At 36.5% G+C, this 13873-nt stretch overlaps 1 protein-coding gene across 1 annotated transcript; it reads left to right on the top strand.

Moving 5' to 3' along the window:
• Positions 1-10137: 10137 nt before the first annotated feature.
• LOC120255046 (DNA polymerase-like) lies at positions 10138-12338 on the top strand. The gene is given in 3 exon segments (XM_039262956.1): positions 10138-10239; positions 10333-11073; positions 11076-12338. Coding segments are annotated over 3 exon segments (1938 nt in total). The 3' UTR covers positions 12171-12338.
• The last annotated feature ends 1535 nt before the right edge of the window (positions 12339-13873 follow it).

Here is a 13873-nt window from a genome sequence, read left to right as displayed (position 1 = left end):
ATTCAAGAAATGCATTTTAGGCAAACACGAGGCCTACATGAACTCATGAATCTTTCAATGATGTTATGCCCTTTGACACAACATTCCAAACCAATAAGCATGATATGACCTTTGTCCCTTTTGTTTGAGTAAAACATCATACACAACTGTGTTAGTTCGATATGGTTTACTATTAAAAGAAGATGTATAAATTTGCATTTTATTATTTAATATTGGTTGGAGTGCAAATTAAGCAAGGCTCCAAAGGTAATAACTATTGAACAATGTATGGTTATCAAAGATTCAATTGAGTCGTCTTTTTCAAAATCTCATCAACATTTTAATTTGTCTTTGGTGTATTATGAAAGAATTCTAAAAATCATTTTGGATTGCAGAATAAGAATGGAAATAAGGGAATGGGAAAATGAGAGGAATGGAAATGAGAATAAGGGAATGGGGATAATATGTTTTGGTTTGAGGAATAAGGATTGGAAATAGTAAAAAGGGTAGGATGTAGTAAAATTACATCAATACCCTTGTAGGTAAATGGTATGATATTATATAAGATAATGGATTATGTTTAATGATAAATATTTAATATTATTTATTATTAATTATTTTTAATATAAATAAATATTTCAATATATTATAATAATATAATTAATAATTTATTTAACTATAATATATTTATTAAATTAGTTAATATCATGAAATATGTTTAATTAAGTTAAATTCATTTATTGATTTCAATTTTAATTTTCCAAAATAATTTAATTGAATTATTTAATAATTAAAGTTAAATATGTAAATATGTAATTATATTATTTTAAATTATTAATAAATATTCAAATTTAGTATTTTCATTTTCGATTTATTTGTATTAATTTTAATTATTGTACTTAATTATTTACATTAATAATATTTTAAATAAAACATACCAATATAACATAAATTTTTATTTACGAAAGAATTTAATAATAGTACTTATTTTAAGCATTATATATATTTTAAATTATTATAATTTAATATATTTAATTAAAAGATGAATTAATTAAATAGAATAAAATAATCTACATGGGGTATAGTAGTAATTTCATAAGCTCGAGAATACTCTACTACCCATTTTTTGAGTGGAATAGGATGCACCTCTTAGGGAGCAATCTTTTTCCATGCATGGGGGGTAACCCATGCCTTTCTTGGTTTACTAAAGCAAAGGCTTTGGGAATGGGATTCACATTCGAGCCCTCAATCCATGATCCAAAGCGACTCCCTTTAGAGGATTAGCTCTCTAAAAAAGCAATAGAGAATTTTCAAGTGTGTCATTTTAAGAACCCATAGATATTCACAAGAATTTAAAGAGATTAGGATAAAAGATGCTAAAAGGTTAAAACATTGAAACACGATGGTTGAAATCCTTTTTATTAATTATGAACATTAGATTCCTATATATGTTGAAGTAATTTTTTAGACTAGAATATTTATCACTCAAAACCATGGAAGCACAAATACTTGTTTTGATGTTTAAGATAAGAACAACCTTAGGTGAGAATTATTCCAAAGCTTCTTCACCACAAACACCAATAAAAGATGATACTTTTCAATGGATGTGTATTGATTTTCAATTTCCACAAACATTCTACTAAGGTAATATAGTATGCTCTCTTTCCCCTTTTCATTTTCATAAGCAAGCTCAATCGACCCATCCAAAACTATTGTATATAAGAAGAGTGGTTTTCCAATAATCAACGTTGCTAGCTCTGGCTGATTAAGGAAATAGCACTTGATTTCGTCAAAGGCCTTCTGGCAATCTTCATCTCACCTAAAAGGTGTGTTCTTACTTACTATCTTCGAAAAAGGTTATATTTATCAAAAATATTAGAGATGAACCTTCAAATATATGTCAAATACCTTTGGAAGGTTCTCAACTGCTTTAATGTCTTTAGAGGTGGCATTGCCATGATTGCTTTTGATGTGTTCTCCGCAAGTGCATGGGTCGCACACAAGTAATATAGTGGCACCTCGTGAGGGGTAGGGTTGTCGAACCTCAGGGACTGGACTTAAAGTATTGATCTATCTTCTGATGTTCAGTTAAGCAAATATTGTGATAAGATTGAATTAAGAACTAAAATTGTAAATGTGAATGATGGTAGTGATCGAGGGATTAGAAATATGTTTTCAACAACAGGACAGAAATGCCCAGGGATGATTCCTATGGGGCATAGCATCTCGACTTGATTCTAATGATTACTGGTACATTCTTTGGTTCAAGTGTATGCCCTAAAGCAATGTTGCAACTATGGTTCTCAAATATACCAAGTTATGACATGATAACTAAATTACCTAGCAGTTGTAGCAATTCAAACCATCAAGTAATGCAATCACAAGATTAAACACAAGAAACCCTAAGAACTCCGTATTCATTACAAATTAAGTTGTCAAAGGATACAAGACTACATAGTTCACATCCCGAGGCATCATGGACAGTTAGCTCCTCATGGATGGGTACAACGAGAAAGTCATAGATGAAGGATAAGAGAAGGAAAACATGACTCTCTTCTACTCAAGATGATCTTCCTCGTCGAGCTCCGTTTACTTAACCCCACTTCTCTTGTGCCTCCAACTCCTCCTTGATTCCCTTAGAGTGTATGGTGAAGCTTGATCTTCGTCCTCTTCAAAGTCCTCCTGGTGGAGAGTTGAATCCCCGAACAAAGATGAGGGCAAACCTTAAAAACTGGAGTTAAAAAGGGCTATCTTCGAGCTTGACACGGTTTAAGCATGATCGTGCTTAAACCTTATTTCCATGGACTGCTTTTGAGTGAATCGGCTAAGTGTTCACCTGAGATTTTCAGTGGGAGGAAGAGCGGTTGTGCTTGGCGCGTGACTCCATGAACATGATCGTGTTAGGAGCCTCCGGCACGTGCTTCTCCTAATGAGGTAGAAGAACAACTCCAGCCTGAGATATTCAGGGGGAGGGACACAAGCGTGCTTCAATCGTGTTTGCCCCTAGTGTCACTCCCCCGCAAGACTCTTCACTTGATCTACAAAAAGACCGGGAGATTCGGGGGACGAAAGCACGGGTCGTGCTCCGATCCCGTGCTTGAGCTTGAACACTTAGCATTTCTTCCATTTCCTCTCGTTTAGTGCCCAGATTCACTCCTAATTGAATTGAGCTCCTCAATTTCTGCATCAATAACAAATATACCCATAATAGCACCGAATGTATACTAATATATGCTAAAAGGCAAGCAAAAGCATGAATTGAGGGTAAGAAAACATTATATGAATTGCACTCAATAACTTTAATTTTAGAGAGCTTAATCTCTATTCCTCAGTAGCTTATGATGAATCTAAGGAATTTACTGGATGACATCCCAAATGCACATTTCATATGGTTTCTCTTCAAATTATAGATTTTGATGCAATCAAACAATGTTCTTAAGACTTCAAGGTGTTGATGTAATAAGTGCTTGATTATATATTTTTTCTATTATTAACTATTGTACCTTCCTTGTCCTTTTTAGCAAGTTGAGTGTTTTCAATAATTTGTTTCTATTTTATGTTTAGGCCAAAAATTATGCACTTGGAATGAAAGAAGTGATTTTGGAGTGAATTGGAGCTGAAATAGAGTAAATATCAATACTTTAGAGAGATACACAACAAAACACAATCATGTTGGGGTCATGCAAATACCTACCCAAAGAGTGATTGCACAAATAGTGTTTAAGATGAGAAGTTGTAACTTGGGAGTTACATGGCCTGACCATCGCCATGTTAAAGGCGTGCGAGATCATAAGAAAAATTATTTTTTTACAAGGGTGTTGTCAAAAATTTTTGCCCCAATTAAGTGACTAGAAAGGCAAGTAATGGCTCGAACATGCTTGTGTTTAACACAAATCTTCTTAGCTATAAAAAAAGCTTAGTTGCAAATGTTTGAGGGAGGCTAGAATTTTTTGTCAATCTTTTTACACTGACTTTGGGGGGGAAGCCTTTTAAAGGGAGATTAATATGATTAAGGGAGGTGCTATAAGTGATCGCAGGTGGTATTATCAATATTACTTTACATGATTAGAAAGGAAAGACGTGTCTCCTCGAATTAGAGGGGATTCTGTCAACAAAGCTTAGTGGTCAAAGGGTTCTATATTGTTTTCTACTTGATTTTCTCTTTCTTAGATTGTATTGTGAATTTCTCTAAGAAAAGTAACTAAATGCCATCAGGGATCTAGATATTGGTGACCCCTATGATGGATTATAATTACATATTATTTAATTACAGTTTATAATAGTGACAAGATCCCCTTGCGTATATCCCGCAAGTGCACGGGTTTGTCGAAGTAATAATCCCGGGTGAGCGGGGTCGAATCCACAGGGAGTAGGGAGTGAAAATACTTAATTTGATTCTTAGCTACGTGGAATATCAACAGTGATAAGTGTGGTAATGATTCAATTCTCAACAATAAAATCAACAAGTGAGAGAGCAAAAGTAAGAAGAGGGTAAGGCAATAGATAAAGATGGGGTACTCGGATAATGCTTCACCTAGGATAATCGCTTCAAGTGCAAGAACCCTCTATTATACTTCCTAATCAATGCCATGGTGAGTCGTGGAAATCCTTACATACATAGTCCCAAATCTAAGGTCAACTATGCCTAACTCTATACATGTCCCGGAGGAAAAATCGAACAATCTCAACACCTCGCACTCGCATAGAGTTGCAATGAGCTCTAGAGATTCCAAGTGATAAATCTCTTCCTAAAAATAGGCCTAACCCTTTGGTCCAGGCGGAAGGTCCCTAGCCACAATTAAGCCCTAGATACTAAGATCCTCTTAACGCTTCACTCCATTGCACGCGCAACTAGGCCCCAGCGGAGGTTCATCCCTTAGACCACTCACTCTATTATGGCCGCAAAGAACTCGAGGAACGGAGGTAGAATCTATCACGCCCGGGAGGGAAGGGGACGCTCCCTGCACCTCTCGACTCACCCTCTCAACCCTCTCCAACCTAGCTTTGTCTAAAGCTCGTGGTGTGTCACTCACTCACAAGGTTACCAACAAGAACTCTCAACCCTAGTGTCACTCTAGGGGAAATGTTCATACAATCAAGCATTCAAAGTTGGAACTCACAATAAACATCAATTTATTGAAAGCATAATAAAGAAGTTCAATGAAACGAATACATCCTAGGGTTCACAATCATCCAAGTACCCACTAGGGGTTTAGTTCTCCATGGAGCTAAGTACAATCAAAGAAATAGAATGTAAAAGCAATGAATCCATAAAGAAACCCCCTCGATGGTCGTGTCGATGGTCTTGTGGAAAGTCCTCTACTGTCAGTCCAAGGATTCCTTCGTCCCAGGTATAGGATACGCCTCGATCGAAGCTCCCCCTACCAACCTTCTTCCTAATGGAATCACGATGTCGAGCCATAGAACTTCTCCAAAAACCTTGGCCAATACCCTCGAAACCCCTAGCCAAGCCCTCTCGCAAGTTGGGGAAAAAGATGGAGAAAAAGAATACCAAAATTGGGGCTGAAATCGGCTTTAAATAGGGATGGAATCGGGTGACTCCACGGGCGTGGACGCTACACGCGCCCGTGCGGAATTTCCACACGGGCATGGATAATTTCCACGCCTGTGTGGATTCTCTCGCTTCTCGATTTCTTGGCCGTATAAGCAAAGGTCTGCTACATGATTTTGCTACATTTTTACTACATTGCTCGCTCACGCCTTCGACACGAATAACTTCCCAATTTCATACTTTCATCGGAGTAACGCAAAATGGGCACACGCTTTACGTCGTGAATCACTTGCTTCTTCATTGATATACATGTTGGTGGGGTTCTTGTTCTTATGTGCATAAGTCGAATGCTCGAGTGTGACTGCCTTTGTGCCCCTCCAAATGAATGTGCTCACTCGAATCACGAGGAGGTTGGCACACACTCTAGTATCTCACACCCGACTTATGTCTTCGCTTTGAACCTTAGCAAGATTCCCTCCAAAAATATGTGCATTATGATCCACATTGGCCTATTTCCTTCATACTCGGCCTCACAACCCTACCCGCATAAAAAGTAACATAAAAAACACATATTAGTGTAAAAACCCCGAGAAAAAGTAATGCTCAACATAAGGAATGAACGCTTCACATTCATATCGCACAAGCACTTATCAAATAGATTTGTTTTGTGATTCATCTATGTGTGCTTTGATGAATGAATTATATAAAGCAAGAGATTTAATCCATTTTGATTTACATGACAAGATTGAGAAATCCTTTGCTTATAAGTGATGAGTGCCATATTGAACAAGTTGATATATCAATAATATGGTATTATACATGTATATTTGATCTTGGCCTATTTTTGTTTGAATAGTTAATTTTTGATTCTTAGGCCATGAGACATATCAAGGAAGAGAAAGGAGCAAAAAAGCTGCATTTTTGGGGAGGAGACGAGCTAAAAAGGGGTCTTAGAAAGCGGATCCACGGCTGCTGTAATATGGTTAATAACGATGGATTGCACTGGGGGATTAAGAATTACTAAGAACAAGAAAAGATAGAAGGGTACATAGCGTAATCCAAGGGGCTATTCACACGAGTGTATTTTCTCAAAGACAACATCCCGAGCAATCTACCTCGTAACAATGGGAGCACAGATTAACCCTGTGGATTGTTAAATTAGGGCAGATACAAAAGACTACTGCATGATTTGTAAGGGGACTTTTGCAACATCTACCAAGGGAAAGGTCAGATCATCACTGTTAGAGAGGTTAAACCCATTGAGCATCATTGGGGACACCTCAAGGGGGCCGATTAACATAGTTGATTTCATGCCTTTGACATGACATTGGTGAAAGATTGAGGAAAGAAGTTCATCAACTATGGTGGACCACAAGTCTTCAGTGATGCACTCTTTTATGTCTTTTATTATTCATTATGTTGTGAACATCTTTAGGATGTTAGCTTAAACACTTTTGGGTATTCAGATATTGGTAAAGCCTAGGATGTTATGATTTTTTATTGGATCTTACTTATTTATGCATTGAATATATTGGGCTTACTTGTGTGATGCTTGATTATTGGATAACATAGTGAGAGCTTGAATGCTTTTGATTGTGAGTATTATAGCTAAGAAGCACTTTACTGTAGACATGACACAGGTAGAAATGGTTGGTAGCGCAGCTAGAGATAAGGCGTGAAAACTCTTTTGAAAGGGTGAGTTGTGAGAACACCATTCTACTAGAGAGATTTATAGAACCTTATAAGATTTAAGGTGAGTCAGATTATAAAAAGATTTCCTTCAGACCTTTGTTCCGATTATTGTTGATTTACTCAAAAGAGACTTAACATACTCTAGCAATCTCCCTGATCCAATTCTTTAATTCTATTTTCTTTTAAAGTCCATCTATTTAGTAGTTCTAGATGAAGCCATATCTGAATACTCTTCCCATATATTGAAAGCTTCATCGAACACACGTTCTCTAGCTAGCATTGCATTAGCATTTAGATCTTTTTAATTAATTCTTGTCACCACGATCTCTATGCTAGATAATGGGGTAAAAAGGTAATACTAGTAGTTTTGTTCCTCAGAAGTATGCCACTCACTCACCACTTATTACTTGTGCGATCCGTGCACTTACGAGCATGACTATATGGTCAACACACATTAATAAGTCTAGTATAGATGAAGAGAATTGTAGATATTTGGTGTAACAACTTGGATTAGGATTAGAGAGAACAGGAGATGTTAGTCCCTAATGGAGTGATTCACAAAAGCATTATTGCAACTATAAGGAGATTTAAATAAAAAGAGATTTCAGTCAATCTTAGTATAGGACTAGGGTGCTAGTAGCACGGAGAAATGTATTATTATAAACATTGAGTTTCCATGGTCTAAAAGTAATCTAACCTTCAGATATATAGAGTATGACCATAATTAAAGTCCTAAGGAGATCCATGTTTGAGTACCTCTTTTATTGATTGATTGTCTTTTCCTTTATTTCCTAATTATTTAGCCCTTGATTTAGTTTTAGTTGATTTAGCTTACCCTAATTGATTACTAGGCTAGATAATGGAAGAGTAGTTAGTACTAGTATTTCTAGTTCTCTTACGGTTGACAATTTTACTTACTATATGACTAGTGTCATTAGTGCGCTTGTTGTCCTTGGTTGGATAGTCATGTAAGAGGAGCATCATGATCTCTGAGTATGTCTTCACCACCAGGTTATCTACATAGTATTCTATGACTTAGTGGATCAATTTATCAAAAATCTTGTTCATTGCCTTTTAGTATGTTACCTATGTGTTCTTTAACCCAAATTATACAACTTTGTAATAGTAGATGTCTATCGATATCTTGAATGCAGTTTGTTTTTCTTCCTCTAGATTTATCTTGATTTGGTTGTACCCAAAAAAACCATCCATGAAAGAAAAATATTTCATATGGAGATATATTATCAATCAAAATCTCAATGACCGATAGTGAAAAATCATCTTTAGTACGTGGCTTGTTTAAGTCCCTAAAGTTCTCACAAATCCTTATGTGCCAAATTTTTTTTTTTTTAATTTTTTTATAGGAACTATACTAGTAATCCAATCATGATACTTTTCTTCCCCTATGAAATCAACTTTAATCAACTTTAATCAACTTTTTGTTTAGTCTTTGGCTTTCTTCTTTAAGTCAAACTTCATTTTCCATGGTGCTTTTTATTTTTTTACGGGTGGAAAGGTTGGGTTGATGGATAGCTTATTGATAAGTGCTATTATACATATCCCTACTGATTATTTTTCACTTAAGTGATCTTCAAGTGTGTTTTTATGGAGGAATTGATATTTAATTTGTTCCATTTATACTTTCAGGACAAAAGAAGCACAATGGAAACCAAAGAAATGAAATCGGGAGCAAAACGGGGTTAAAAACAATATTCAGAGAAATACACAGGCAAAGTACACGCGTGTACTTACCCATGTATTTTTGATTATTGGCAAGTTGAGCATCTAGAGAAATACATGGATCATGAGTATAACCATGTACTCCCCAACCCAAAGCCATACTGAGAAGAACATGGCTATGTATGTGATGTACATGGCCATGTACATCTAAGAAGTCAGAGAGCATGGTCTAGAGGAGAACATGGGCTGAAGCGAAGCCACACACCCATGCATCTCAACCGCTAAAGAGAAGATCATCCGAGATATACACTCGCCGGATAAAGAGATTCACGGCCGTATCCTAGGGATTGTGATTTTGAATCATCCGAGATCTAGACAGGGCAAAAGTACATACTGCATACACTTTTGCCCGATGTACTAACTTGATTCTTGGGGGTATAAAAAGAAAACTCGAAAAAGTTACCTAGCATCGAGTTTTTGGGAAAGTGACTTTTGGGCCATCATCGAGGATTCAAAGGTGAATCAAGGGAAGAAGAGAAGATTGAAAGAGCCACCGTAGAGTGACTCCTATTTTAGATGCAATTAATGCTTTTAGGAAAGGGCTTTTTAGGAGGAAACCCCTCATCCTGTGTACACTATTGAAGATGATGATAATGAATTATTTAACATGAAGCACAACAACAGGAGCGTTATTGAGGGAACAGGTATTGAATCGCTTGTATCAAAAGATTGAAGGAACTGAACTGAAAGAGCCGTATCCTGGTTTAATAATTGCTAGCATAACTTCACCGAACCTTACCCTTTTATTGGGGAGGACGAGCTCCTCAGTCTTGCTACCATGGATCTCTTAAACCAGTTTGTTTATTCATCCTTATCTGGTTACGGTAAGTTTCACGATTTCCCTTAACCATTATGCGGTCTTCGGGGAGGAAATCACATTTACTGATGGGCTAGCTATACCCTTAACTAATCTTAATAACGAACTTATTCCAATGAGTAAGGTCTATGGTCATATTAAAAATATATAAAAATACGCTGTAATATACTGATGGGGATGTTGTTGTTCGAATCTCGATCCAGAGCATATATGGATTGTAAAAAGATGGATAGGCCTGCCTTATCCGAAGAGGAGAGATTTAGCTTTTTCTTCAATCAGCAAGAAGAATTACCCGTAAAGGAGCAAGACTACAAGGAAGATCAAAAATGTGTCAGGCATGAGCTCTCAAGGCATATCCAAAGACTCAAAGCATTTAACACAAAACTTAAAAGCATTGATGGTAGGTGATATTGAGACACTATTGATTGATGGGGTTCATAAGCCTTATGCTCGCCGGTCTCTTGATGGTTCGTCTAATGAGAAGATCGAGGATCTTATGGTTTGAAAAGCTACTTTTAGTGAGGATTACTCTTTAATCTTGGATTCTTTTTGAAGAAAGAAGTACTAAGGTTCTTTATGACTTAGTATTAAGGCCATGGCCATGATAGCTAGAAAAGAAAAGAAAACTTTAACTATTTACTTTCACAACTTCTCTAGATTCGATGGAATCATTTTGCTAAGGCACCTTGCATGTAATCACCAAAACTACAAAGTGAAGCCATTGATGAGGAACAATAATCTTTATGAAGTAACCGTCTATTCAGGTAAGAAGTTGTTATTCCGGTTCCGAGATTCCTTGAATCTTCTCCCTGGAAAACTGAGCTCCCTAGCTGCGAATCTCTGCCCTGAGCTAGGTGAGAAAGGCTGTATAGATCATAAATCAGTGAGTTTGACAAATCTGCTTAGTCTGAAAGACCGTTTGTTAAGCTATATGAAGCAGGACATCCATCTGCTTGGTGGTGTAATGCGAAAATGTCAAGGTATATATTGGGAGCATTACAGTATTGACATAGTAAGCAAGTTAACACTTTCATCCCTTTCTCTAAGCATCTATCGTATGAAATATTACGATGAATGCAATTGGCCAATCCACATCCCCAACCAAAATGAAGACAACTTTATAAGGCGTGGCTACTACGGTGGTCATACGGACGCATTCAAGCCCATAGGTTCAAACCTATTCTATTACGACGTGAACTCTCTGTATCCCTTCGTAATGAAAGAATATCCAATGCCCGGTGGTGTTCCAGTCTGGCATGGTAATCTTAATGGGAAGGACTTAGATAGCATCTTCGGCTTTATCGAGGCGTATGTCGTCTGTCCTAAGACTATCAAAAAAAGCCCTTTCTTCCCTATCGAGACCAAAATGACACTCTTATCTTTCCAACTGGGGAATTTATTGGTGTCTACTATAGCGAAGAGTTAAAGTATGCAAGAGACTTAGGCTACACAGTGATTCCAATCTCCGGCTACCTTTTTGAGAAGATGGAAAGCCCCTTCCGGGACTTTGTCAGCGATCTTTTTCAGAACAGGCTTGAGGCAAAGAAGAAAGGAAATGATGCCTTGTCATATGTATACAAGCTCATTATGAACACTCTCTACGGGAGATTCGGCATTAACCCTAAAAGCACCATTACCGAGATCTGCTCTGAAGAGAGATACTTTGATTTGATCCGGCATAGTGACTTAATTTTCGGTGACAGGCTTAGCGAGACATACTACATCGTTTCCTACCATATCAATACCGGAAAAAGCACGGATTATTGGGTACCACCAAAAAACGCTGCTGTACAACTAGCTGCTGCTATCACTGCATCCGCTAGGATCTATATGTACCCCTTTATATCAAGAGAGGACTGCTACTACACGGACACTGACTCGGTTGTGCTTGGGCATCAACTGCCTAGTGATGTGATTTCTTCTTCTGACTTAGGAAAGTTTAAGCTAGAGGATGAAATAAAGATGGGATACTTTTTAGCACCCAAATCCTATGGTTACTATAACATTGAGGGTCAATTTATCTTTAAGTTCAAGGGACCAGCTAAAAACCAAATTGAACCTTCATTCTTTGAGCAACTATATTTAGATCCAACCCGGGAAATACTCGTTCAGGCGGAATTTCCCTTCCGGATCAATAAGCACACCCTTAACATCTTCAAGAAAGACTCATTCGTCAAAGTGGGAATTAAGCTGGGCAACAAGAGGTGTGAAGTATTCCATGGAGATGTGTGGGTGGATACTGAGCCAATTCATATCACAGACTTGTCTTGTCTAGATCACAGTAGTAAACTAATCATCTCCCAACTAAAGGAAAAATGTTTACAGCTAAACAAAGAAATTACTAATCTAAATTATAAATTATCCCAGAAGGAAAGAGAGATTGAGGAGAGAAAGAAAGATATTCAATCACAGTTTGATCCGTCCCGGTAAAAATCTGTTATAGAATTTCGACTGCTTTTGGTTACATTTAGAGCAGTGCTCTTGGTCTGTCTGTCTCTGCCCCCTCTTCTTTGTTTCTGTGCTGTGCTGCGAGACTTTCTACGTCTTTTGTTCTCTTGGTTGGTATTCTCTATTCCTCATCTTCTATTTCTTTTTCTCTTTAGCGCTTTCCAAGCCCGTTGTCTGCTTTGCTTGGTAAACAAACGTAGCCCATGCGTCTGAATTTCTGGATAGTATGAAAGATACATCGGTGTAAAGGATTGAGTAGAGTAGGATGATTTGAAGTGTCATAAGTTAGTATAGCAGAAATGGACGATAACTAGTTAGTCCGGCTCTGCTTTTATTTCATCAGGTGTGGTGTCTGTATAAAGAATCAGATATGCTTTCTGCTAGGCGAGTCAACTCATGGGAGATGGTGTCTTGTCAATTCTTTCTCCCCTCCTTCGTGAAAGACCCTCATACCCTCTCTTTTACCCTCTCTCCACCGCCAACCGGACGGGTTCTTTTCGATTTGACTGTGAAGAGAAGGGTGCCTCATGTATGATGGCATTACATTATTACATTTTTGATGAAATAATATTCCGCTAATCGCTCTACTGCTTTTTTCTAACTCTATATAAGATATTATTTATCTCACTAAAACACCTGAAGTTATCATCAAAGACACTCAATATATCCATCATGACTTATCCCGAACATACCGTAATACATTTTAATATTTTGATCACCCGGAGAAAATTATTGATATATTTCCAGTTAATTGAAGTTTCTTAAATAAAGTCGTAAACACCTCAATAGGATTATCTATTTCTTTTTTATCATGGGGAACAGCTATAAAAACGTCAGGTCCATATCGTCTATATTCAAAGTCAGGGTATTCATCCATGAATAATATGTCTAAGCTAGATAAATAGATAGTCAATAAGAGTTGGGAAAATATACCCATCGGCATAATACCGCGTCACGGGCTTAAAATATTCTCCATTACGGTCAACAAATATAGTTTTGATCGTAGTCAACAACTTCTCCATTTGGTAATAAAACTTTGTTAAATTGACAAAATTCTTTAATTAAATATAAAAATATAAGAATTTATATTCATCTTTGATAAAATCATAAAATAATTTCTCGTCTATCAATAATAAGATAGGTATTACTTAGATCCGATTTATACAATTCTTAATCTTTACCAATGTTTACTACATCGGTATTATACACGCTTGTATAAACGAAGAAATAAATATAGAGCTTCTACTCTTACAAAAGAAGATGTAATATAATATTTCCTAACAAGATCTACCATAGAAAAAGAACAACATCATCTTTTATCGTTAGCTCCTATAACAAAAATAGCCATTTGGTTCAATATTACTATTTTTGAAATATATAAAACGTTGATGGATTTCTATCAATAATTTTAACTACTTTCGGGTAGAGAGAAATTATATGATTTTAAAATTATAGATGTTACAATCTTCTGAACTGAAGATGGAGAAAGGGTAAAACGAGATGGGTCTTTCAAGTAATAATGATTCACCATATCAGCTAAGTATGAAACAGGATTATTTTGAAAATGATCATCATCACAACTACAAAAATCTCGTTTAGGTGGAAAAAACTTAATATCAGATAAGAATCTCATTTTCATTTTCATTTTCATCCTATATTATTAATCGTTTCATTCGGAACTATCC

Source organism: Dioscorea cayenensis, unplaced genomic scaffold, assembly GCF_009730915.1.
Source record: "Dioscorea cayenensis subsp. rotundata cultivar TDr96_F1 unplaced genomic scaffold, TDr96_F1_v2_PseudoChromosome.rev07_lg8_w22 25.fasta BLBR01000802.1, whole genome shotgun sequence".
NCBI lineage: Eukaryota > Viridiplantae > Streptophyta > Magnoliopsida > Dioscoreales > Dioscoreaceae > Dioscorea > Dioscorea cayenensis.
Note: the sequence above shows the minus strand (reverse complement) of the source record. Positions and strands in the feature narration are given on the sequence as shown.